At 44.3% G+C, this 23614-nt stretch overlaps 1 protein-coding gene and 1 long non-coding RNA gene across 7 annotated transcripts in view; one reads left to right on the top strand and one right to left on the bottom strand.

Annotated features, from left to right (window-relative positions):
• Positions 1-23614, bottom strand: part of RAD51B (RAD51 paralog B) — a 666036-nt gene that overhangs the window by 38770 nt on the left and 603652 nt on the right. For 3 of the 5 annotated variants that reach the window (XM_082617995.1, XM_082617991.1, XM_082617992.1), the window contains exon 10: positions 18696-18774. In XM_082617995.1, coding sequence (XP_082474121.1) covers positions 18696-18774 — 79 coding nt within the window. Of the gene's footprint in view, positions 1-3963; positions 4038-7822; positions 8289-18695; positions 18775-23614 lie in introns of those variants that run through there. The other 2 variants (XM_082617994.1, XM_082617993.1) reach the window with 2 other exon arrangements.
• LOC309802436 lies at positions 3283-10744 on the top strand. Of its 2 annotated transcripts, none has more exons than XR_014293795.1 (3): positions 3283-3340; positions 3773-3848; positions 9897-10744. It is a non-coding gene; the product is annotated as an uncharacterized lncRNA (long non-coding RNA). The 2 variants fall into 2 exon arrangements; XR_014293796.1 differs by having other exon boundaries at positions 3304-3591.

Here is a 23614-nt window from a genome sequence, read left to right as displayed (position 1 = left end):
GCAACTCTGTTACCTGTTGAGCATGAGCATTTGAGTTTGCAACCCCTCCCTGTAAAAACTACAACTCCAAAGAAGTATAAGGTAATATGTGCCCTGGTGCTATCAACACACTACCTAAGTCATTTATTCATCCATCTGTCTATCCATCCAACCATCCCTTCATGGATCTATCCATCCATCTGTCTTTTTACTCTGTCTCAGGTGTCCCAACCTAGCTTGGCCATTCTCAAACTGACAGCACAGAGTCACACCTGCCATTTCTTGACCAATATCTACTTTTCGCTCACTATTAGAAGGGTAGCATCAGAGGAGGGAAGATGATCTGTTGAGGGAAACAGCATCATGGCAGGTGCTATGGACTGAATTGTATCCCCACCCCCAAATTCATATGTTGAAGCCCTTATCCCCACTATGACGATATATGGAGATAGGGCCTTTAAAAGGAAGTAATTAAGGTTAAATGAGATCAGACGAGCAGGACCCTAATCCAATAAGACTGGTGTCCTTACAAGAAGAGGAAGAGACACTAGGAGTGCACACAAAGGAAAGGCCATGTGAGGACACAACGAGAAGGAATCCATCTGCAAACCAAGGACAGAGATCCCAGGAGAAACCAAAGCTGCCGGCACCTTGATCCTGGACTTCTATCTTCCAGAACTGGGAGAAAATAAATTTCTGTTGTTTAAGCTCTTCTATGGTATTCTGTTATGGCAGCTTTAGCAGATGCATACAGCAGGGGATTGTTTTCCATGTGTCCCCTGCCCACCCTTTCCACCTCCCCAGCCCCTGGCCCGTTTCCTTGGCACAGGTAATCACCTAACACCTAAGGGCATCTGGATTAGTTACTAAGAGAAGTGGCCAGCAGTCCCAGTTAAGAAGGCCTATTATTTCTTCAGGGGTGTGAACCCCACCAACAGATGGGCTGGGAGGGTAGGGAAAGGGCTGGGAAGATGCCATTAAAGAATTCTACCAGTGGGATGCACTCCGGACATTTTGCTAAACCTGAAATGGGGGAGATGTTGCCTGACATTCACAGCATAAGGAGCCTTTGGAGCTGAGATGTGGGAATGAAAAGTACTAGCAAAACTCAAGTTGGCTTAAGGAACATTAAGAGTTACTGGTCCATCCAGTTAGGTGCTTGGATTTAGCAAGCTGTTTTTGTCTGGAGAGTCTGAGTTCAGGTTAAACAGACTGATTGTCAGAATAATTACTGCAGAATTGGCTTCATCTTAAGCCTTCCTATGGGTTTCCTCCAGGTGTTCTAGTTAGAGAGGCTTATGTTATTAACACAAAGATAGGTGGTTGCTGATTAACCCCAGAGGGACCTAGAGAACTGGGAGAAAGCCAAACTGGCTTCTGCTGCATCTTTGCATCAACTTTCAAGCTGTTAGAGTTGTAATGACTGTGGAAGGGGGATGGTTGTGTTGGAGAGAGAGGTTGGACAAACCCCAGATTAGTTCTCAGATCCCAGGGGACAGCCAATGGCAATAGACTTCAACCCCAGACTGTAAATGAAATGAGCAGAGATCTGGAAGTGATCCAGAGGAACTGGCTCTAGAATCCCACAGCAGCAGATTTAGAAGCACCATTGGAACCACCTTCCCTGCCATCTTAGGTTCCCAGGGAAACTGTAATTTTAGTCAGTAGATAAAAGTGTCAGTCATAGGACAAGGTTTGACCGATGATTTAATCAACAGTGACACATTCAGAGCTCAGGAAAGAGCAGGAAAATACAGGGTTGTTTAGATTTCCCTTTAATGAATTTCTAGCCTCATGTCCACTGAGAGGAATATGGAAATACTGAAATTTGAATGTAGATGGATGGGGTTGGGTTTTTACCACCATCTGATGAGGTATACAGGCGATGGTCTTTGATGAATAAAAGGCAAAGCTCAGTATCACAATTCAATTCTCCTCCTAGTTCTCTGGTTGATGTGTGAATTCAGACAAAGCACAATTTCTCTGACTCAGTTGAAATAGGGCGACACCACACGTGACCAGTCCTCCAAAAACATCACGAAGATTTGTGAAAACTGCCAATGAAGAGCTTTGTGCATCTTGGGAGGACACTACTGGCAAAGACCTTATCTAAACAGAGTCCTTCACTTGTGTTCTAAACCTTAGTCTGAAAGTAAATTGTTTGGCACGTATTATTCAAGGGTCTGGGACCAGGGCTCCCTGAGGCCTAAGGATGGGGGCCGGGGAAAGGCAAGGGTCTGAGATGGGGACTAGGGATCCCCACAGGGGTCAGAAAAAGGTCTGGGGGATTAGCGGAGCCAGAATACGTTCCCTTTCTGCTAGGTCAGTGTTCCTCAGCGGAACTTTCCCTTGCTTCTGTTGATGTCCGGTTTTGGGGAGAGGGAAATTGCTGCAAAGATTGGGAGAAAGAGCAAAGGGACTTGGTCCTGGTGGGAATGAGGTTTTCTTTAGCTAAGAAAGGGTTTTATTTCCATTCCTGCTTCCATATCACACCTTCCCCAGTCTTCCTTCTATTCTCAAATACATGTTAGACCTCTTCCTTCCCACTCACTAGTCATACACCTCCATGACTGGGTATTTTTCTTTTTTTAATTAATTTGGTTGTGCCGCGTCTCAGTTGCAGCAGGCGTGCTCCTTAGCTGTGGCTTGCGGGCTCCCCAGCTGCAGCATGTGTGCTCCTCAGCTGCAGCCAGCAGGCTCCTTAGTTGCAGCTTGCAGGCCTTAGTTGTGGCTCACCAGCTCTTTAGTTGTGGCACGCAAACTCCCAGCCGGGGCACGTGTGTGGGATCTAGCTCCCCAACCAGAGATCGAACCCCAGCCCCCCGCATTGGAAGCATGGAGGCCAAGCCAACTGCAGCACCAGGGAAGTCCCTGTGATGGCATACTTTAACAGAATGAGAAGTCGGATACTGGAGTCCGGGGTTGAGGGATGAGCAATAATGGGGGACCAGGCTGCAACAGGGGAGATCAGGTCTATAGTGATGAGAAGGGGAGGTAGTATCAAGAGAGTGAATGCGTATCTGTGTAGCAATCCAGTTAAGGGTACAAAGAGCACACTCCACTTCATCATCCATCTCACCCTCTCACGGGCGCCTCTAATGGAAGCTGCCTTGCCCACATCTGCTGCTGCTTAGGCAGCCATGCTTTCAGCTCCTCCTTCAGCCCACAGCGGACTGGCTGGCTAGTGACCAATGATGTTAACTGAGACAAAACAATAAGATGAGCCTCTGCCAATCATATTCTCTCTTAGGAATTCTAACTAGGAAATACCAAGGAAAAAAGCCAATGGGCTTGGAGTTGAAAGGCTGAGGTGGAGAGAGAGGAGCTCAAGAGACCAGGACGAGCCACATGACAGCTCAAGGTTTGAATAAGCAGAACTATAGTATGTAGGGCAGGTCTGCTGGGAGAGAGAGTTGCCTTGGACAGATAGGCAGAGAGAAGCAGAGTCTCTAAGGAAATGAATCCCTAGGGTTGCCTTTGCTCCTCAAGGCTCTCCAATTCCAGACCACCCGTATCCTTAACAACACCTGTCCCCTTTTACCTAAGGTAACTGAGATTTTTCTCAATGGAAAGACCCAACTATAACTAACAGTTTGCACAAGTTCTGTGTAGGTAAGTTAAAATTGAATTATTATCTGAAGACATTTTCTTTGGGGAAAATGAGTAGGCTGGTTCCCTTAGCAAACATGACGTACCACCACTGTTTATTTGGAAGCATCTTGTGTACTTGAGATTAGGTTTTAGGCAGGAAATGGTGTGACCTAATTTTTCCCTTTGTTATTCTGATGTCAAGGCAGGTCAAGACTATGTTTCAGTCCTAAAGAAAGAAGATCTTGGCGTCTACAAAGAACTGGTTTGGTCTAAGAAAGGTAAGTCCTTTCTAAGTTACTAAGATTCAGGTCTACAAATCTCTCTGAGGGAAGCTTTAAAACCATGAGTTTTTACCAAGTTAAAAGCAGCAGAGAGGTGTGGCAGCCATGTTGGTTCACCAGCGAGATCTCGTGAATCATTTCTCATCTCGGATTTCAGGGCTCAGGAGGGCTAAACTGGAAGGAAAACTGAGAGCAGCTCTTGTCAATACGAGACCTCATCCATTATGTCCACAGCCTCTTGGAAATGTCCCCCAGCAAGGCTGCCATCAGCACTTGACTGAAAACACATGGAAGCAGCCCACTCAGAGCAGGAATTCATTATTGGAAGAATAATAAGGGAAAGTTTTTCTTTTTCTTCTCTTTCTGCTGCTGGGAAATCTGCTTTCTGGAAAAGTCGCAGGGATTAGAGGGAATTTGAATCATGTCCGGTAACAAGGGAGGGAATGGAAGCAGAAGGGCATGTTTCCAGAAGCCTTTTCACACAAAGCATGATGGTCCTGGGCAACTCAAAGTGAGCTGTTCTATCTTAGACGTATTACTGACATCGGGCCATGGTTCCCTTTAACCCATTATCTTTTCCCAGAGTGATTAGTATCTGATAGCTTCAAGGGGAAAGTACCCAGAGTTAATTGGTTTTCCCTGGCTACTCCTCTTTTTCAAACAGGTCACCTGTGGACTAAAATGGGCTGCAAAACTATTTGGTCTTCAACTCTCAACACTACCCTGTAAGTCTTTGACAGATGCCGAGTAATCCAAGGGAAAGGCACAAGGGGTGGATGTGAAAGAAGGAGACATTTGCCAGCTCCCTGGGTCTACAGTATGCAGCAGACATTACAAGTGTTTGCCAAGCTCCGGTTCTCCTTCCATTCCAAATACAGACGAGGTTCCCAACTCCAAGGACGACATGACTGCTTGGTCATGAGAGAGGTGATGTGTGTTGTTTCTTAGAGGAGGCCCTTAATTGCCAGTGCTCAACCCCCTTCTCATTCTTCCCCTCCTAATGGCGAGGGTGAAGTGCATGTTGATACTGAAACGAACTACTGAATCATCACATGGAGGACAGCCTCCCGGGATGGTCTCTCAGACATGCACAGGCCTGGTTTTAAGTCACTGAGATTTCATGGGCTTGTTTGTTTAAGCAGCAAAACCAAGTCTGTCCTGACTTATGCCCGCTATTTATTGGTCATCTCTCCTCCCAGTTCTGTTTGAAGTTCTGGAGCACCTGTGCTGTATCTGAACCCCACCCTCACTGAAATTCAGAGAAGTAGGCAATGTGCTTTCTCTCGCACTTAGGATATTCATCTGAGAAGTGTGATGGACTGCTCCCTTCATTGGAGTAAAAGTAGCCTCTGGTGAATTCTGTAGTGGAATAAAGAAGGTCCTTTCATAGCTGTAGGACAAAAGTGATGGTGATGATATTAAAACCAAAGCTTGGGAAAAAAATGACCCTCCCAAGTGGTTCTAAGACCATGATTTTTAGGACAGAATCTGATATTTTGCACTTCCTCTTGCCTTCATTCCCCTCTCCTCCATTACCTAATCCTCATCACCCAACTCCAAAATACTCATTTGGCAATCCTGGTTTTGCAGGACAAACTTCTACAATCCCGTCTCTGAGCAGTAACTTTGCTCACAACATACAACTAAAAGTCACTAGGCATAGAGTTAGGCAATTCTGGGTTAACCCAGAAGTGTTCACTCCGTGGGCTGATAGGGACCACACACTTCTGAATCTTCACGAGGACCGCAGCACATCAACAGAGTAACTAGGAGGCTAGTACAATTAGGGAGACAAAAGTTGGACTTTGCGTTATATATGTATATGTACACACACCAAGAAGTGACTTCATCGCATCCAAGTTCAATAAAAGTAATTAACAACTCAAGATGCCTCTCTAGCGTTCCATGGGTGGTACCAGTTTGGCAGATTTTCAGCTCATGAATGCCACCTGTGTCTTCTTCCATGTGAATATTCCCTGGGGGCACCTTTCCTATGCATGTCTCCTCATTATTAAAAATAATGGTGAAAAGAGAAGGAGACAGGGATGGAACCTCTACCATATTCTCTTCAGTCACTTCTCCCATTGGAAGATCCATCCACCGGTATTGCTCTGATGATTCTTTTATTTGGAAAATATTCACTGAATTTCTATTATGTGTACAGTATTGTGCTGAGTACTTTAGTGAGGATGACTAAGAAAGGTTGTAATAGATACAAACAGAAATAATACAGGGGTGAGTGGGGAGAGGAAGAAGCAAGATTACCTGGGTTCCAATCCACATTCCAACACTTTCTAGCAAGAGCCTGAACTTTTCTTGCCTCCTTCCTCATCTGCAAAGAAGGAATGTGAAGTCCTACCTTGTGAAACTGTGGGGAAGATCAGATAAGCAGATGCACATACAGTGTGTGTGAGACACACAGCAGCACTGAGTATTGGCACAATGCAAAGACAGTGCTTAGGTCCTGTCCTGGCAGCACGGTTCGTGGTGAAACGCCTTGGAGTAGGAGGAGCACAGGGACTGATGTGTCTGTCAGTCACTGGGGGTAGAGTACTGTCTTACTGTTTCCTGGGGTCAAAAAAAAAAAAAAAAAAAGGCCTCAAGTAGGAAGCCATTTAATCTTTGACATCTGGGATCGAGATATGTTTTCCTCATACCTTTCTCAGACACTCCTGAGTGCCCAGGTTCATGTGTGAACCGCTTAGCTTTTCTTTCTTGGTGGACAGTGAAATTGCAGAGAGACTGAACTAATAGTTACAGAGAACAAAATATCTTTCTCAACTTTCGTAATAGTCCCTGGCTGTTTGAAAATAGCCAATTCATATTCAAGAATTCACGGGAAATGTACATTGAATCAGCTGCAAAAATTCAGCTTGGTTTTCACAAATGTTCTGTTGAAGACCACAGGCTCTCCAAAGGCACCTCACTCAGAGCGAGACAAATGACCACAGTCTGGAAACTCTGTATCCTCCACCGCTTCCAGGTCCATCAAAATCTTTCTCGCCCTCCAATGCCCAGCGCATTGTTTGCTCTCCAGGAATACCTTCCTTGATTCACTCCAGCTGGATAAAATGTTCCTCCTTTGGCCCTTGCAGCCTGTGGCTTGGGCGTACATCTATAATGTTAACTTTATTTTATTCTGCTTTATATTATAGTTAGGAGTACAAGAGTCTTTTCCATTCCTTGTAATACACATAGTCTATTTTTTGAGCTTTGCCTTAGCATTTGGTATGTAATCAACAAATACTGAGTTGTTAAAGGATTTTGTCATCCAACCATTCTTCACCGATTGGGTGCTTTGTACACAGCACTCTGCTGGGCATTGACAGCAGACATGAGATAGGACAAGACTTGATTCTAGCATCCAAGGCATTTAAAAACCTCGGAAGGGGAGCAGATACAAAGTGATTCTACAGAAGGCAGCTTGAGTGTCACCGACAATCTGGGTAAAAGGGGTCCCCGTGCCAAAGGCTGGGAAGATCTGATGCCTGGCTTTGAAGGGGCTAAAGCCCACAGCCTTGAAGCTTTGGTTGGAAACCTCATGGGAGAAGGAGGGGGTGGGCTGGGTGTTCTGCTAGAAACGACTAAATTATCCTGTGGGTCACCAATTGATTTATTTGCTAATTGACTGGCCCAGCCTTGGGCTTTAGATCTAAAGAAATCATTTCATCCTTTATTAAATACTGCAGGAATCTCACTCTTTGTTCTGCAGGGCTCTACACAATGTACCAGTGAAACTTGAATTTACACCACAATAGGTGTACCACTAATGACCTTCCAAATGCCACTAATACCATACATGTCCTGCTTCTCAGTTGGATCCGAACCTGTCAGTGAATTCTGAGCCCATCGACCTCCCTCTGACAAAAGAGCAGACCCTCATGCCCATGCCCGCCCCCAGCTTCCCCCATCTTTCCATGATTTCATTTCTGAATCAGTTACTCTTTGGAGACCCCAATTCCTTTACACCTACTCTTTTTATTTAGTGGACAATACTTTATTCGGAAACGTTCCCTCCTGTAATTACAAATCCTGTTAGTCATCCTCCTCCTCTCCGCAGGGGGATTGTGGGCTTTAATTAATTAATGTGGTTAAACCGCTTTGAGGTGGCTGGTTGAAAGGTGCTATATAAGTGCAAATTATTATTATTATGGCTGTTGCCATCCCATGGCGGCAAAGCCTACAGCCCCAAGCATCTAGAGACCCGAACAAAGGCCTCTTCATCTTCACCTTCCCTGCTAGGTCTGAGATGGCTGGCTCAATGGTAAGGAGGGGGGGTGCAAATCTGTTACCATCTCAACAGCAATCAACTAATTAATCCCCATTATGTTGGCTTCCGTTTCCTTCTTCCAAGCAGCCCGGTCCTGTTTCATTTCACAAATCACGCCCCCATCAGCTCTAGACAAAGGTCATAGTGTCCCTATGGCCTCTGTTGGTCTAAAGGGAAAAAAAGAGAGAGAGGGAGAGAAAGAATGTTTGAAAAACCGTTGCTGTCATGAAATGCACTAACTTCTCACTAGCAGTCTCAATAAACCTCTCCTTCCCACGGCAGTCCTCTTACACACATAACCTGTCTATTACCCAGGGAGCCAATGGCTTTGCAAACCTGAGACACCCAGAAACTCAGCACAGGTGTGGGTCAAGGCCCCACAGCCCTGGCTTGACTGCCGATAGCTACAGACAAAAGGGGAGCCTTTCTGGGCTGGGTGGGAAGAGGTCATCCAGAGAAGCGGGAGCCCCTCTTCAGCTTCCTCTACTACCCCCCCTAGGTTTCCCCTGAGAAAGCCAGCTGCCATCTGTAGCCAGGAAGCCCTCACAAAGACCGGGGGGCCATGATTTAGATGTTTTGTGCTACACCTAGCATACCCCAGCCCTTAACAAATGCTCGGGGGTTCCACTACGATGGGAGCCATTGAAAGCAGCCCTGTGGGGGAGACTTGGCCTCTCGAGGGGGTGCTGCTGACCAAAATGCTCCTTACAAGGTTGTGCCCCAGACCCTTTGTTAGCGTGGACGTGGGTGAGCCTCAGGGGGTCATGTCTTCATCTGCCTCCATTTATCCTCCCTATTGAAGGGCTCCTTCAGGACATTGGTCAGTCTCTGTGGGAAGTGATTTGGAGAGCAACAAAAGAACTTGGGCCCTTTGGGGGGCCTTCAGAATTCAGTAAACATCTGGACACGGAAGGCCAGGTTCTCAAGCAGTCTAGCTGGGGAGATGTCAAAAGAGAGAAAAAGCTGTGTGTGCAATGCAAGCTTTTAGTTCTGTGGCAACATTTGTTGTCGAAAAACACAGACGCCCCAGTAGGTAGATAGGAAGATTTTTCAAAAGCTCCTCTATTTGTCAGTTTTTGTGAGTGCAGTGCACTATGTGTCAGTTCTCATGGCATGTGTGAGGAAACTGAAGTTTCACATGGCTAGGGAGCAGCATGTGATGGATCTTCTGATTCTGTATGGACTGTGAATAACCCAAGGTTGCATAAGCCTGTCCTGGGAATTGTTGTTAAGCTTTTCTGTTATCCTTGAGATTTGTAAAGCACTTTTTAGTCAAGGTGATTTGTTGGCTTCTCATCATGAGCACATTTTAATTGACAAAAAAATGAAGTACCAAGGCTAAGTGATTTACACTTCATCACATGATAAACTTCAGGATCTGAACTCTTGACTCTCAATGTTCCCTTTATTGTTGAATCAATCCATTTAGAACACATTAGTCAGCATGATTCAACATTAGTCACATGGCTCTAATCAGCATTCCACAGCATGCCCAAATCTATCCTCAAACAGCAAAAGAAACTGGCTTCTGTCAAGAGACAATGGAATGCCATTTTCGTCAGTATTCAGGAGCTGACATCCAGTTCAAGTACCATGTCCTCTCAGGAACCTTCCTCAGTCATCCTAGATGGAATGAGTCTATTTCCTCTATCCTTTCAAATCCCATTGTTTGAACCTTGATAATAGGTGTGGCAGTTTGCTTTTGATTGCGTATTTTGTTTTTGAGCTAACTAGATTGTGAGCTACTAAAAAAAAAGGGGCCTTTTTTTTTTCAGCCTACCTCATCAGAGCACCATGGTTTACAAACGATAGATGCTTGAGAAATACCTGCTTAACTGAACTCACTGAAATGGAGCTTAAGTCATATTCCAGAAAGAACTCCAAGTCCTTTTGGAAGAGGTTTTCAAAGAAAATCAACAACCTGAATTGATTTAACATCTTTTGATGTTATTACCTGGGCATTTTCACACATGCAAATTGTTAACTGTTAATTGTTAAAGATAGCCAAATGGCTCCCCGGTTCTAAAAGAGGAGCGTGGATCTAGTCTAACTACAGGCCAGGCCTTGGAATAAAGTTTTTCTCTATAACCTTATTCCAACTGACATTTTGTTCCATGGCTTTTTGTTTGTTTGTTTGTTTGCTTTTGTTTGTTTGTTTTTTTAAAGTGAAGACAGGAGAAAACATTTTGGAAAAAAAATGTGTTTAGTCTATGACTTTGGAACCAAATTTATACCCTGCCTTGTGCTATAAGCACGAGTAACTCTTGTTCAAGTATCTTTCTTTTTTTTTTTTTTCATAGTGTTTTATTTTTACTTGTTGACAGTTTGCTTTATTTATTTATTTATTTTTGGCTGTGTTGGGTCTTCGTTTCTGTGCGAGGGCTTTCTCTAGTTGTGGAGAGCGGGGGCCACTCTTCATCGCGGTGCGCGGGCCTCTCACTATCGCGGCCTCTCTTGTTGCGGAGCACAGGCTCCAGACGCACAGGCTCAGTAATTTTGGCTCACGGGCCCAGTTGCTCCGCGGCATGTGGGATCTTCCCAGACCGGGGCACGAACCCGTGTCCCCTGCATCGGCAGGCAGACTCTCAACCACTGCGCCACCAGGGAAGCCCCCAAGTATCTTTCTTGAATAGTGCACAATAGCAAAACAGGTACTAAGTTTCTGCTTGACAGAGATTCTGTCTTGGGAGGGGGAACAAGATTTCTGGGTGCTGATCTTTGTTTTTATTTATTTATTTATTTATTTTTTGCTTTACACGGGCCTCTCACTGCTGTGGCCTCTCCCGTTGCAGAGCACAGGCTCCGGACGCGCAGGCCCAGCGGCCATGGCTCACGGGCCCAGCCACTCCGCGGCATGTGGGATCTTCCCGGACCGGGGCACGAACCCGTGTCCCCTGCATCGGCAGGCAGACTCTCAACCACTGCGCCACCAGGGAAGCCCTGGGTGCTGATCTTTGGGGGCATTACTGACTGTGACACTCCTCTGCTCTAGACTCTACCAGAGAGGGTCCTGATAGCATTTTAAATATATAACATTTTTTCTTTTTTTAAGAACAGAAAAGAGTTTTATTTGAGCCAAATTGAGTACTAGGCTGGAACCCCGCTTTCCAGATAGCTCTGAGAAACTGCAATATTTATGTTGCATTTCAACACTATGCAACAAGTCCCGCCCTAGGGTCTGTACTGTTGTACCCTGGGGCCTAATCTCTGCAACCGGGCTCTTCTGAAAGAAATGTGTCACTAAATATTCATCTCCTCTTCTCTCTCATGATAATAGAACTCCCCAAATTTAGGTGGGCACATGGCCACCGAGATTAACAACTACATTTTCCAATCTTTCTTTCCATAGATCGGTAGATTGGCAGAAATAATATGTGTAACTTCTGGTTAATATCCTTAAAGGAAGGGGGTTGCCCTTTCCTCCCACCAAATCTCTACCCCACACAACTCCTGCTACCTGGATGCAGGACATGATACTGAGCTATTTTGGACCATGACAACAAGAGCAACATCCTAGGTATGATGGAGCAACAAGCTAAGAGCCGGGGCCCCTGCACTAACATGTGGGGCCAAGCTGCCATACCAGCTCTAGACTGCATTCCTCCACAGTACTATGTGAGAAAGCAGTCAACCTCTACCTTGTACACCGCTGTTAATCTAGGTTGTGGTTCCACACAGCCAAATTTATAACCCAACTATACTTAGGAAATTTCTTGACGGATCACTGTGTCAATGTGACTGTTCCATCTTAGCTTAGGATTTCGGGATTCAAGATTCAGGATGGGCCTAGAGTATCCCAACAGAGGCTCATGAAGCCTGAGAGATAAGTTGTCACAGGGGCTGCCATGATGGAAGACAAGGGGGCCCAAATTCATTTCTGATTTTATAAAAATCTTAGGAGCCCCAGCTGAGTACTTGGGAATGGCTACAAACCCAATTTTGAGGCAGTGAACATCACTTCAGCTTTCTGGAACTCAGTTCCCTCACCTGAAAATGAAGGTGATGAATGGAACGAAAAGATCCCTTTCTGGGAGGTGTATATAGTTAAGTTTAGGAGGAGTAGAATAATTTCTGTCAGTTAATCATGTAAGTATATGCATAAAGCATATGCACTGTGCAGAAGACCCCTCTAGAAGCTATGGAAACGTACATCCCAACGGCAGAGATAAAAGAGGCAGCCATAAATAAACACAAGAAGATTGCCCATGGAAACATGATGGTGAATTTATAATTATAGGAATTGGTCCCCTATCTCCAGAAGAAGTGTAAATTGGTAAACCTCTTGGGAGAACAATTTGAAAATATGTAGTAAAGATTAAAATGTGCATCCCCTGACTAGCCATTCTACTTTTTGATATATACCTAGAGAAACCGTCACACCTGCATACCAAGAAACATGGGCAACAGGATTCATTAAGTTAACAAGTAATCAAAATTGTTGTCAGTGGGGGAATGGGTAACGTGGTACATTCATACAATGGATATGGATACCTCAGTTAAAATGAAAGAACATGATCTATGTGTATCAACACGGATATGTTGCAAAAACATAATGCTAAGTGAAAAAAGCAAGCTGTGGAATGATCTGTGTAATAAACCGTTTATGAAAATTTAGGATGCACTCAAAACAAATCTGATGTTTGGATTCACATATATGTAGAAAAGTTTTTCAGAATGGGGAGAAGGATATACATCAAACCCTGGAGAGCTTTTACTTCTGTGGAGGAGTGTAGGGGAGAGAAGGAATGGACTTGGGATAGGAACAAAGGAGTTTTGAATTTTGTAAGGTTTTATCCCTGTAATTAAAAAAAAAATCTGAAATTAGGAGTTTGGGATTAACATATACACACTGCTATATATAAAACAGATAAACAACAAGGACCTACTGTATAGTATAGGGAACTATACTCAATATCTTATAATAACCTATGATGGAAAAGAATCTGAAAAAGAATATATATGTATAACTGAATCACTTTGCTGTACACCTGAAACTAACACTGTAACTCAACTATACTTTGATTAAACAAAAATCTGAAAAGAAAAAGATAAAATATTAACATTTGTTAATTCTGGATGTTAGAGTCATGGGTTTGCTTTATTATTTTCTGTAATGTTCAGTATTTAAAATATGTTTTCCACATTGAAAACAAAATCTCTCTTTGAGGCTAACAGTGAGAGGAAAAGAAAGGACCAAAGAAAGAGTCAGTGCGGGATGATGTCATGGAGGGAGGGGATGTGAAGTGAATGTTGAAAGAGAAGGAGAGCCTCTGCAGATGGGAGTCCTGCCTCTCTGCTCTGGGAAGCACCTCGTGGAGGGCAGGCAGAAGCAGCTCAGGACAATACGACAGGCCTGCTCTGCCCTCTCCTCTGTGACCTGTGCGAGCGAGTTCACTCTGCTCCACAGAATCCCAGGGCTCTCTGCCAGGCTCCCCAAAGCATGCCAGGCTGTGCCAGGTGTGTGGGTGATATTTACCAAGCAGACACCTCCATACCTGGATGGAAACAGACTGAGATTCTTCTGGGTCACTTTGAGTCCACTGGGCAGAAACATTTAGATGGGTTACTGATTCTAACTGAAATCTGATGAAATCAGATTGTGGTATTTGGGGAAAAAGAATTTTTCAATGAATCATCCAGTTGGCTCAGTGACTAAGAAAATGGGGTGGAAGAATGTAACTCAACTTTGTGACAAAGGAACAAACAGAGGAGATTAATGCCTTTCCAACATGCTTCGAAAGGTGGTCAAATAACCACTCTTGATTTTACAAGAAAGATGAGGCACATAGCTTTCCAGCTCTTAAAAAAATCATTGTTTCTTTGTTTTCTGGTTTATTCTGAGTCCCTATACTGGGTTATAGTATAGGGACTGGTTGGAAACACAGAAAACTAGCTTTGTTTCTAGACTTCTCTGGACCTATCTCAGGGTGCTCTGGGCTCCCCTGAGTTTCCCCAGCCCCATCCCAAGGTTTATGCTGCTCATTCAAACCTAAACTAATAAGAATAGCACCAGAATCCAGATTCAACCTGTCTTACCTGATCTTTATTTTTTTTTAAACAATATAAAAGCACATAATTCTGTCCTGTTGAGAAACTAAGTCGTTGTCCTCTATCCTGTTCAAAACAACTTGGTTTTCGTTTTTCAAACGCCTCCTAGATTCCTAAGGAAAAGGAGAGTGTAGGGCAAGGGAAAAGTGCACAAGAAGAAGCCCCCCTGAGCTCATCTCTGCCTTTTCCCTGGCCAACCCCTCCTAGAGCATCTCCTTCTTTGCCAAGTCGGCAGGCCTTTATTGCCTGGAGCCCCATGAAAGCCAGGATGGCTCCGGGAGACCCAGGTCCTGGGTTTTCCCTTTGCTTCCTGTAGCATCAGCAACAGCCTGGCTGCTTTCAAGTACAGAATCTTTATTCCTGGCCTTGACAAAGAGGTCCAGGGACCCCAGCTGTGTTCTGGGTGGCACGACATTTGGGGCTTGCTGGGGAAGCAAAGGACACGACCAGAACAGATGTGGGTCAAGTTGGAGTTCACTGTAAACGCCCCTTTCCCTTCTGCAGCCATGCGGTTCTGTGGACCCACTCCATGCAAGCCGATTCCCGAAGCCAAGTCCCCGCTTTTTCCTCTCCACTAGGTCCCCACACCCCTTAGCCTCTCTCTGGGCTGGTCAAGCCTCTAAGCTTTCCCACTCAGTGAACAGCGGGATTTCATGGTGAACTCTGGGAACAAAAGGAAAAATGGATTAAAGGGATCTTCCCCGACCCCCTCCACCTTTCCCACTTCAGTTGCACAAAATAGCTGAACTTTCCCTCTGCTGGGACCTGGCCCCTCTCAGAGTCTGAACCATCAGGAAGTTGGGGGCTGTGAGATCCCTCTCCTTTGGGGCCCAAATGTTTCCAGGGTCTGGGGCTCAAGTATTTCCAGAGTCTTGGGCCCAACAAGAAGAGGCCAGGATCCCGGACCAGCATGAGGACTGACAAAGAAGATGCAAACAGCACGGTATTACCATGGTAATAGCCTGAGCCAGGCGGCCTCCTGAAGATGCTGGAGGGTGGGTTTTCTTTCTTTTCCTTTTCTTTTTTTTTTCCTTGCGAAAGGAGAATAGTTCCGCTTTCTATTTTGCTACAACAATGGCATGGACCGGCTCCTTCAAGTGTTTAAAAAGCAGCCTGAGAAATCTCTATACCAAGCCCCTCAGTCTCTCCAGCCTGCCGTTTTATTGTCCCTCCCATCCCAGTGAACAAAGGGGCGGGAAGGCTGTAAGGCCCCCAGTTGTCGGCTGTTCTCAGCGTCCTAATCCTTGAGAACCGGGGAGGGGAATGGCCTGTGGAGCCGGTAAATCGAATGTTGCCCTCACCTTTTATTCCCTCCCTCTGCTCCCGCACTCAGGAGCTCTTCAGGTAGTATAAAACCTCCTGGTTCCCATATCTCTTCCCTCTTGCGTCTCCCTTGTAAAGCAATTATACTCCAATAAAGATGTTTAAAAAAAAAAACAAACAACTCCCGGTTCGCAGGCTGGTAGGAAGCTTGGGGCTTGCTAAGGGAATGAAAGGCACCCAGCGATCATTCCCACACTCACGAACAGCCCTGCTCCCCACCCAAAAAACCAGCGTAGCCCGTTTGGATTATTCTTTACTGCCACTTCAGGCTAGCTCCATTACAAAGACGGAATGTTGAGCCACAGTGGCTGGGCTGGCAGTTTCCTGTTTAGTTGGTACCACAGGAGCTACCCTCCCTCTTCCAGCCCTTCCCCTCTCTGTCTTTATGCCCCTCAGACATGGCTTGCATACCCCTTCCCGGAGCTGTAGGTACCAACCTCCATGCCACCTTAGGACTATTGTGCCAGAGCAACCCCTCACACAAGAAAAGCTTCTTGGCCTTGATATCTGGTACCTTTCCAAGGTTATCCCCCAGGGATCAAAGGTTTCTTTGCTTTAAACCTGGGGAATGGTGCAGGTGTTTTTTTAGCTCAGTCATCTGGTAAGACTGGGGGCAAAAATAAGCTTTTATGTTCTGGTTTGTGGAGATCTCAAGGGTAGAACTCTACTGAGCTAAGTGAATGATAAGTATACCATCTCCTTGGAGAATCAGATAAAGGGGAAGTGGCAAGGCCTTTAGAGATCACCCAGGCCGATGACTGCAATCCAAGTAAGAAGAACATTTTGCACTGCAACCTCTGTACATAAACTCATAAAGCATGTACACACACACAATCACACAAGAAATATCTCATGAAACAGTACAATATGTGTGATATGTTATTTTCCATTCTCTGTTTCTTTTTTCTTCTTTTAATGCTGGTTATGATTCCTTAATTTTATTTCATGACCCACCAATGGGTTGCAAAACAGTTTGCAAAGCACTGAATCAAGGCCAACATTTTCTTTTTCAAGCTGACACAACCAGGATGCTAGAGATTTTCTCAAGAACCTACCAGAGCTGGAATGGAAATCCAAGGTGGTCTCTCTAATACAGGAGGGATCCCCATTTTTCTGAGGATCAGAGCTCCTTTTTGTTTCCCCAAAGCCTTGGGAGCACATAGCCAGAGGGGAGGGAATGCCCAGAGGTTTGCATTAAGTGGCATTGCTGACAGGGGCAGAGAGTTCTGCCACCTCCAAAAAACCTCAGAGAGGAAGGTGTAGTTTCAAAAGCAAACAGGTGAGGCTCTGAAATCTCCCAGACATTTTTATTTACTGGTTGGGATTCTTGCATCATCAGACACTTTCCTGAATGTTTCTCTTTCCTGGACACCCAGCTCCAGGTCAGCCTCCTTTAGTAATCCACTTTCTCCCATTTTCCAACTATTTCTAATAGTCTTTCTTTGCAGTTTCTTAACCCCTACCAATTCATTGTAGTTCCAGTTTCTAAATACTTTCCCTAAACAATTTCCTCTTTCCTGTCAAAATCATGATCTCAGCAATGAGAGTCAGAGAGGCAATTCTATGTATCTTGTTCCCACAAATATTATCCAAAAATTATCCAAATAAGACCATGCTTTCAAATGTTATTTACCAAAATGCCGAGTGGTCAAGATACAGGCACCATATCAAGGCTCTCCTACAAGCCATCTGGGCAGAACTGGCCCTTTTCCTCCTGAAATTATCTTGTAATCTTCCATAGAACTTCTTGAAATCTTCATCTAAAATTGCTATTTACTAGACTTCTAATCTTTTAAGAAACGCTCTAAAAATGAAGAGCCAAAGGGCACACTGTGCACTGGGTAAACACAAGTCCAGCTTTCTGATTGCTTATTACTTATACACCCTTAGAGAGTCTGTAACAAAGGGGCCTGCTGTTTGCTTTGCTTAATCTGGTCTTAAAATCTCTGCTTCTTTGTCAGAAAACAATATTTGCAATTGTAAAAAAAATATTTACCAAGGAACTTAGATAGCATAAGTCAAAGGCTAAGAGTCAAAGGTCAGTAGTTCTTACTCCAAATTTCCCTGAACCCGAGTCCCTGCTGTGGAACTCAGCTGCACCAAACAAACACGCTGCTTTCTGGGTCCATTAAGAAGTGGACGTTTTAGAAGGAGAGGAAAAGGAAGGCTGCACCCTGTTCCTCAGTCAGAAGCATGAACTGTCTAGCCTGCCCCACAAAAGACCTGCTAGGTCTTTGCAATGCAATGTGTCTCCGTGGGGATATTGTAAGGACTTACCCTGTTTCACAAACTTGGGAAAAATACTCAGCTTACAAAACCTAAAGGGCAGATATTCCTCCCATGGACAAAAATGACAATACGCTCCTCTGTGGTTCCGGCTAGATGGGCACCTACCCGTCTCCTGGGGTAGGGCCTCCTGCCTGACAGCAGGGGACAGACGTGTATCCTGAGCACTTCTGTGGGGACCCTTCTTAATCTACAAAGCTGTCTGGGACATCTGACCCTGTGGGCTAAGTTCAATGGGGTTTGAATTTACCCCCTCCTGTTCACTGTTTTCTGCAGACCTGCCATTGGATGCTTTTCCTAACCACCCGAGGACCCAGCATCTGAGAATGATGCCCCTCAATCCACTTTTCCCCCAGTTTGTTGAATTAGTTCTCGGTTGTGGCCTTGGGGGGCTCTACCACGAGCCAGAACTCAGGCCCGTGTCACAAAGTGCAGGTCTGCAAGGCCTGGTCCCCAGTCGGGACTTGAGCACAGTGGGAGGAAATGGAGTAACCAGAAGGGGGCCGAGGAAGTAGCGCTCGTGAAGCCATGACGTTCTTCCACCCGCTAAGTGAGAAGGCTCTGAGGCAGGGCTGGGCCCTCCAACGCTGGTGTCAGAGACCTGCCTCCTGGTCCCTCACCCCATGGAGTCTGCGAAGAGGACTGGGGTCGTTGCAGTTCCTAGCTTACTTGATTTGTCCCTCATTCTTAGGTTGTCTGTTAGGAGATTCTATAGTTCTCCGTAACCTCTGTCAAATTCTTGCCACAATTGCCAGTCTCTCTTATCTTATCAGGATAAACATCACTAGTCAATTCATCTTGGCCTTTGATTCCCTCCCAAAGGAGCTTCTATCAGGAGCACAGCAGTAATTATCACCCGCAATGGGCAGCACTGAGCATAATCAGCCTAAAGAAATGGCTTAATCCGAGAATCTTACCTTGAAGAACCAGGCCTTCCTTCTCGATGGTGTAGACAAATGTGGTGAACGTTGCCAGAGGGGACTTGGCAATGAGAATCTGCACAGAAAGCATATTTGCTCAGGATTAGTCAAAGGAAATAGAGATGAGCCTCTATTCATTCCTATTCCCACTTTGAAACAAAGTGGGAACATGTGACTATAAACTGTGAGGTTTATTTATTGTGAAATTATTTCAGAAACAAATGAGTATTATTCCTTCAGTCAACTGGTCACTGTGGAAGGCTGTACATCAATTCCAACTATTCTACCACTGAATGCCATATTCTTGAACCAGTTCTAGACATAAGTTTCATTATGATATCGCATGCCTAAATAGCCACCTTTCTGCCCAAAGATAAATTTAGCCTGATTGTCTAATTTCATTCATAAGTTTAGCTATTTTACTAAAAAAATAAAATCTACCCCTAAAGATAAAGATTTAACATCGCTGCAAATATTTAAAATAACTTGGTAAAGGCAGAGCCATGATAGGTTGCTTTGTTGGCCCCAAATTTTCACCAAGTCTGTATTCACACCCTTAGCCATGTGACTACATTCCCTCTTACATGAGGTGTAGAGTATTTCCCATGGCCCTGCACTGTGGGTTTGGCCACATGACTTGCTTTGAATTACAGATTTTGCCAATTCTTAGCCTAGGCCTCAAGAGGCCTCACATAACTCCACTTGTTCTTTTATGCTTCTGCTACTGCCAGAGAGAAATATGTTCAAGATAATCTGTTATCTCATAAGGAGAATGAGAGACATCTGACCCAGAGCTGGCCAGCCAGGCCCAGTATAAATAGCCAACCCCCAGGAGACCCACATACACATTGGTTAAATGCTTATGACTGTATGCATGACTCTGTGATTCTGATGATGTTGTCACGAAGTATTATTGCAGTAAGAGTTTACTGCTATATCAGCCAACATAAAATATCAAAAATATTTTGAGCAATGGCATTCTCCTAAGAACACCCACTTTAAAGGGAGAGTCATTTGGTCGTTAAAAAAATTACTATCATTAACACCCATTATCACACTTCATATGATTCCACAGAACCTCTAAGAACTGGCAGATTATTGTATTATAACATTTCTCATGAAGGAAGATGAATATCCACTTTCTGTTTTACAAATTAACATCATCAAAAAATAGTGATAAGTTGGCACAGAGCCATTAGGTAATCAGGGAGGCAGGGGAGAAGGAAGAAATAATTTCAAATAACTAAAAGGCTTACATGTACTATCTCAATCTATCTCAATTCAACAAACATTTACTGACTGTCAACTATGAGAAATGGTTGAAAAGAATGGTAGAAAGACCACAGGTTGAAGTCATGGAGTTTAAATCTATGTTCTTCCACTAATCAACTCAGTGCCTATGGCAGCGCCTGTGATCTCCCCCAGTCGCCACCCTTTTCCAGTTAGTTAACAACTCTCCAGGTTTCAACATTTTTCTGCCTCTTTTGCAACTAGGTGTGGCTATGTGGCTAAGTTTTGACTAACAGAGTGTGAGTACAAGTAGAACTTCTGGATTATAAGAAAATTATGGGCTCTTCACTTTCCCTTACCCTCTTCCCAAGGGCAGGAACCAGCTTCAGCCACATCCTGGGGGATGATGAAGCAATATGGGAGAAGGAAGCTGGGTGACCTGATGAATCAGCAAAGCCTACCACCTGGGGTCACCTGTCCAGCTCAGTACAGAGCCACTTGTCTGAACCACCATATATTTCGGATGTCTGTTACTATGGTGTAGCCTGGATTCTACCCAGTACTGAGGCTCTGGACAACCTCATCTTTTTGAGTCTCAGTTTCCTTATAGGTAAAATGGGGATAACAACACCAACCTAAATGAGATTATTTTGAGGATTAAATTAAGTATATAAAATGCTTGTGTCAAACTAAGAACCTTAGTTTGAACGTTTCCAACCAACTCACCACATGTTTCCCAAGTACCACTTAACTTTTACTCACCAAAACCCAATATACTTTGCTTTTACTAGAAGGATTCAACTCAAGGTGAATCTCAACTTTTATAACTGCTCTAAAGTTACCTAGGTAAACTTGCTCATCATTCTCAGAACCAATCAGTAGATGGTATAGGTGGGCATTTATATCTTCACATCAAAAACATCTCACCTGAAAATTAAGGTGGAACTTTTGTCACAGAGATAGTTTAGGGATGGTTCAGTGTGAGTTTATGGATGCCCCTTGGTAGGGGAATGGCATGGTGGAAGAGAGGACAGTGCTTCTCAAGCTTTAATGTTGGTTTGAATCACCTACAGGTCCTGTTGACATGCAGATTCTGATTCAGTAGGTTTTGAGTGTGGCTTGAGAGTCTGTCTTTCTAGCAAGATCCTAGGAGATGCTGATGCTGTGGTCCATAGACCACATTTTGAATAGCCAGGTTCAGGAAATAAGCCTGATTGAAGAGTCAAAGATGGAGAAGAAAGAGACGTGGATCCTGGAGTTAGTTAGGAAGGTACGGTAATAATTCAGGCATGAGATGACAAGAGCCTAAACCACAGGTGTGTCAGGAAGAATGGGAAAAAAGGAAATGGAGAAGAGAAATATAAATCCTTTAGCTCAAAGAGCAATAGAAATAAACATATCCCAGACCTCAGATCTTTACTGCCTGCATGAAAAAATTAGACATGAAACCAAAAGGGTATAAATAAACAGTATTCAATAAAGTGTCATACTATATTTTTGAAAATTTATTTTATAGACCACAGAATCTGAGACTCAGACAAAAGGATGTGATATTCCAATGCAACCACTAAATGACATCTGAGCCTAAGTCTTTCAGCTCAGTGGTGCTACCTCCATCATCTGACAGCTTCCTCCCCCAGGGAGCTCATGCCCACTCTGTGAACATGCCCAGAGCCCCAGCCAGAAGGACCTCACACGAAGGGACCTCACACCTGGAAGTACCTCCCTTCCAGGAAATCAAGGGGTTTCGACAGGTCATTGATTAATGCCCTGTCCCTCCCAAGCAGGGTTTAAAATAGGTTATCAAAAGGATGATTGCATGCAGTTAGAAAGAGGAAGTGATCAGTTACGTCAGATGAATCCCACTTCCTTTTCTGGCAAAGAGCTTCCAGATTGATAGATCGGAGGGCTACCACCAGCATGAACTACCTGATTTTCAGCAAAAAATGTAACAAATTCTCAGTAGCCTCCTAGATAAAGTAAAAACAAGTTGGGCTGGATGCTAACACCATTAAGTGGATTTGAAAGTGACCAAAAGATCAATAGCAATCTGGTGAGGGGTAACAACCTCTAGTAGAATGTACTTGATTCTATCCTCAGCCCTATCATATTAAATATTTTTACTGACTTGAATGAGGACACTGATGTATTCAACTGTTATATTCAATCTATACAACACATTTGGGATCCAGCAGGGAATAGAACTGGCAAAAATTGCTACCTTAATAGAGCTTACATTCTAAAGGAGATAAAAGATAATATACAAAATGAATAAGTAGTGAAATATATGGCATATTAGATGATTATTTGTGCTATGGAGGAAAAATAGCAGAGATAGAGTATAGGAAGTGTACTGGATCAAAAGAGGGGGTCAATTTAAAATAGGGTAGTAAGAGAAGACCTCATTGAAAACGTGACATTTGGACTTGTGGATCATGTGACTAAACCAGTTGATGGGATGCTGAATATGGTAACAGAAGACAAAAAAATTTAGGAGAAGAGTTACTATATTAGATTAGACACTCATTATATGAAAACAAATCTCAATTTGGTTACAGTGTTGGGACAAATCCTACAAATCTTTTAGGACACATTTTATTGAAATATATGTAAGGCCTTGGCCTTAAGAATAGAGGACCAACTATTGGTTACAGAATGGGGAAGATGAGGGCTTCCTTGGTGGCGCAGTGGTTGAGAGTTCGCCTGCCAATGCAGGGGACACGGGTTCGTGCCCCAGTCTGGGAAGATCCCACATGCCGTGGAGCGGCTAGGCCTGTGAGCCACGGCTGCTGAGCCTGCGCATCCAGAGCCTGTGCTCCGCAACGGGAGAGGCCACAACAGTGAGAGGCCCACGTATCAAAAAAAAAAAAAAAAAGAAAGAAAAAGAAAGGAAATGAATTAGGTGTTGGTTTACTACAGTTCAATACCAGTTGGCTGTGAGATGTGGTTTGCAAAAATCTAGTGTGATCTCAGGTTATATCAATGGAGATGTAGCATCTAGAACAAGGGAAGTATCTAGAACAAGGTCCTGCTCTTCTCATTCAGCAAACCATGCTGGGTGCAATGTGTTTGGATTGGAGCCCAAATTCCCACAGGGAAATGACAAACAAGAGAACAACTGGGGGAGAACCATCAAGGTGGTTAGACGCCCAAAGCAACCCATGACCACAAACACTTCAATGCAAACATGCTGTTAAGAGGCCTGGGGTGAAGGTGCATATTGCTTTTAATATGAGTTTTCTGACCTGGAGATTCTATAGTGTAACATAGTATAGAGGGGAAGTGTAAATTAGCTTTTTAGCCCAAGAGATTTCAGGAAAAAAAGTGATGCTTGCCACCTATCTTTGGGAATACATACTGACTCTTCCCTTTTTTATTTATTTATTTTTTATTTTATTTATTTATTTATTTTTTTTGCGGTGCACGGGCCTCTCGCTGTTGTGGCCTCTCCCGTTGTGGAGCACAAGCTCCGGATGTGCAGGCTCAGCGGCCACGGCTCACGGGCCCAGCCGCTCTGCGGCATGTGGGATCTTCCCGGACCGGGGCACGAACCCGTGTGCCCTGCATCGGCAGGCGGACTCTCAACCACTGCGCCACCAGGGAAGCCCCTTCCCTTTTTTAGACTTGAATGAGTGCCCCATGCCCTTGTGCCTTTCAAACAATAAATTACCCTCTTATAAAGCAAA

The sequence above is a fragment of the Mesoplodon mirus genome, assembly GCF_964341445.2.
Source record: "Mesoplodon mirus genome assembly, chromosome: 4".
In the NCBI taxonomy this organism is placed as follows: Eukaryota; Metazoa; Chordata; class Mammalia; order Artiodactyla; family Ziphiidae; genus Mesoplodon; species Mesoplodon mirus.
The sequence above is the reverse complement of the archived record's forward strand: the minus strand, read 5'-3'. Positions and strand labels throughout refer to the sequence as shown.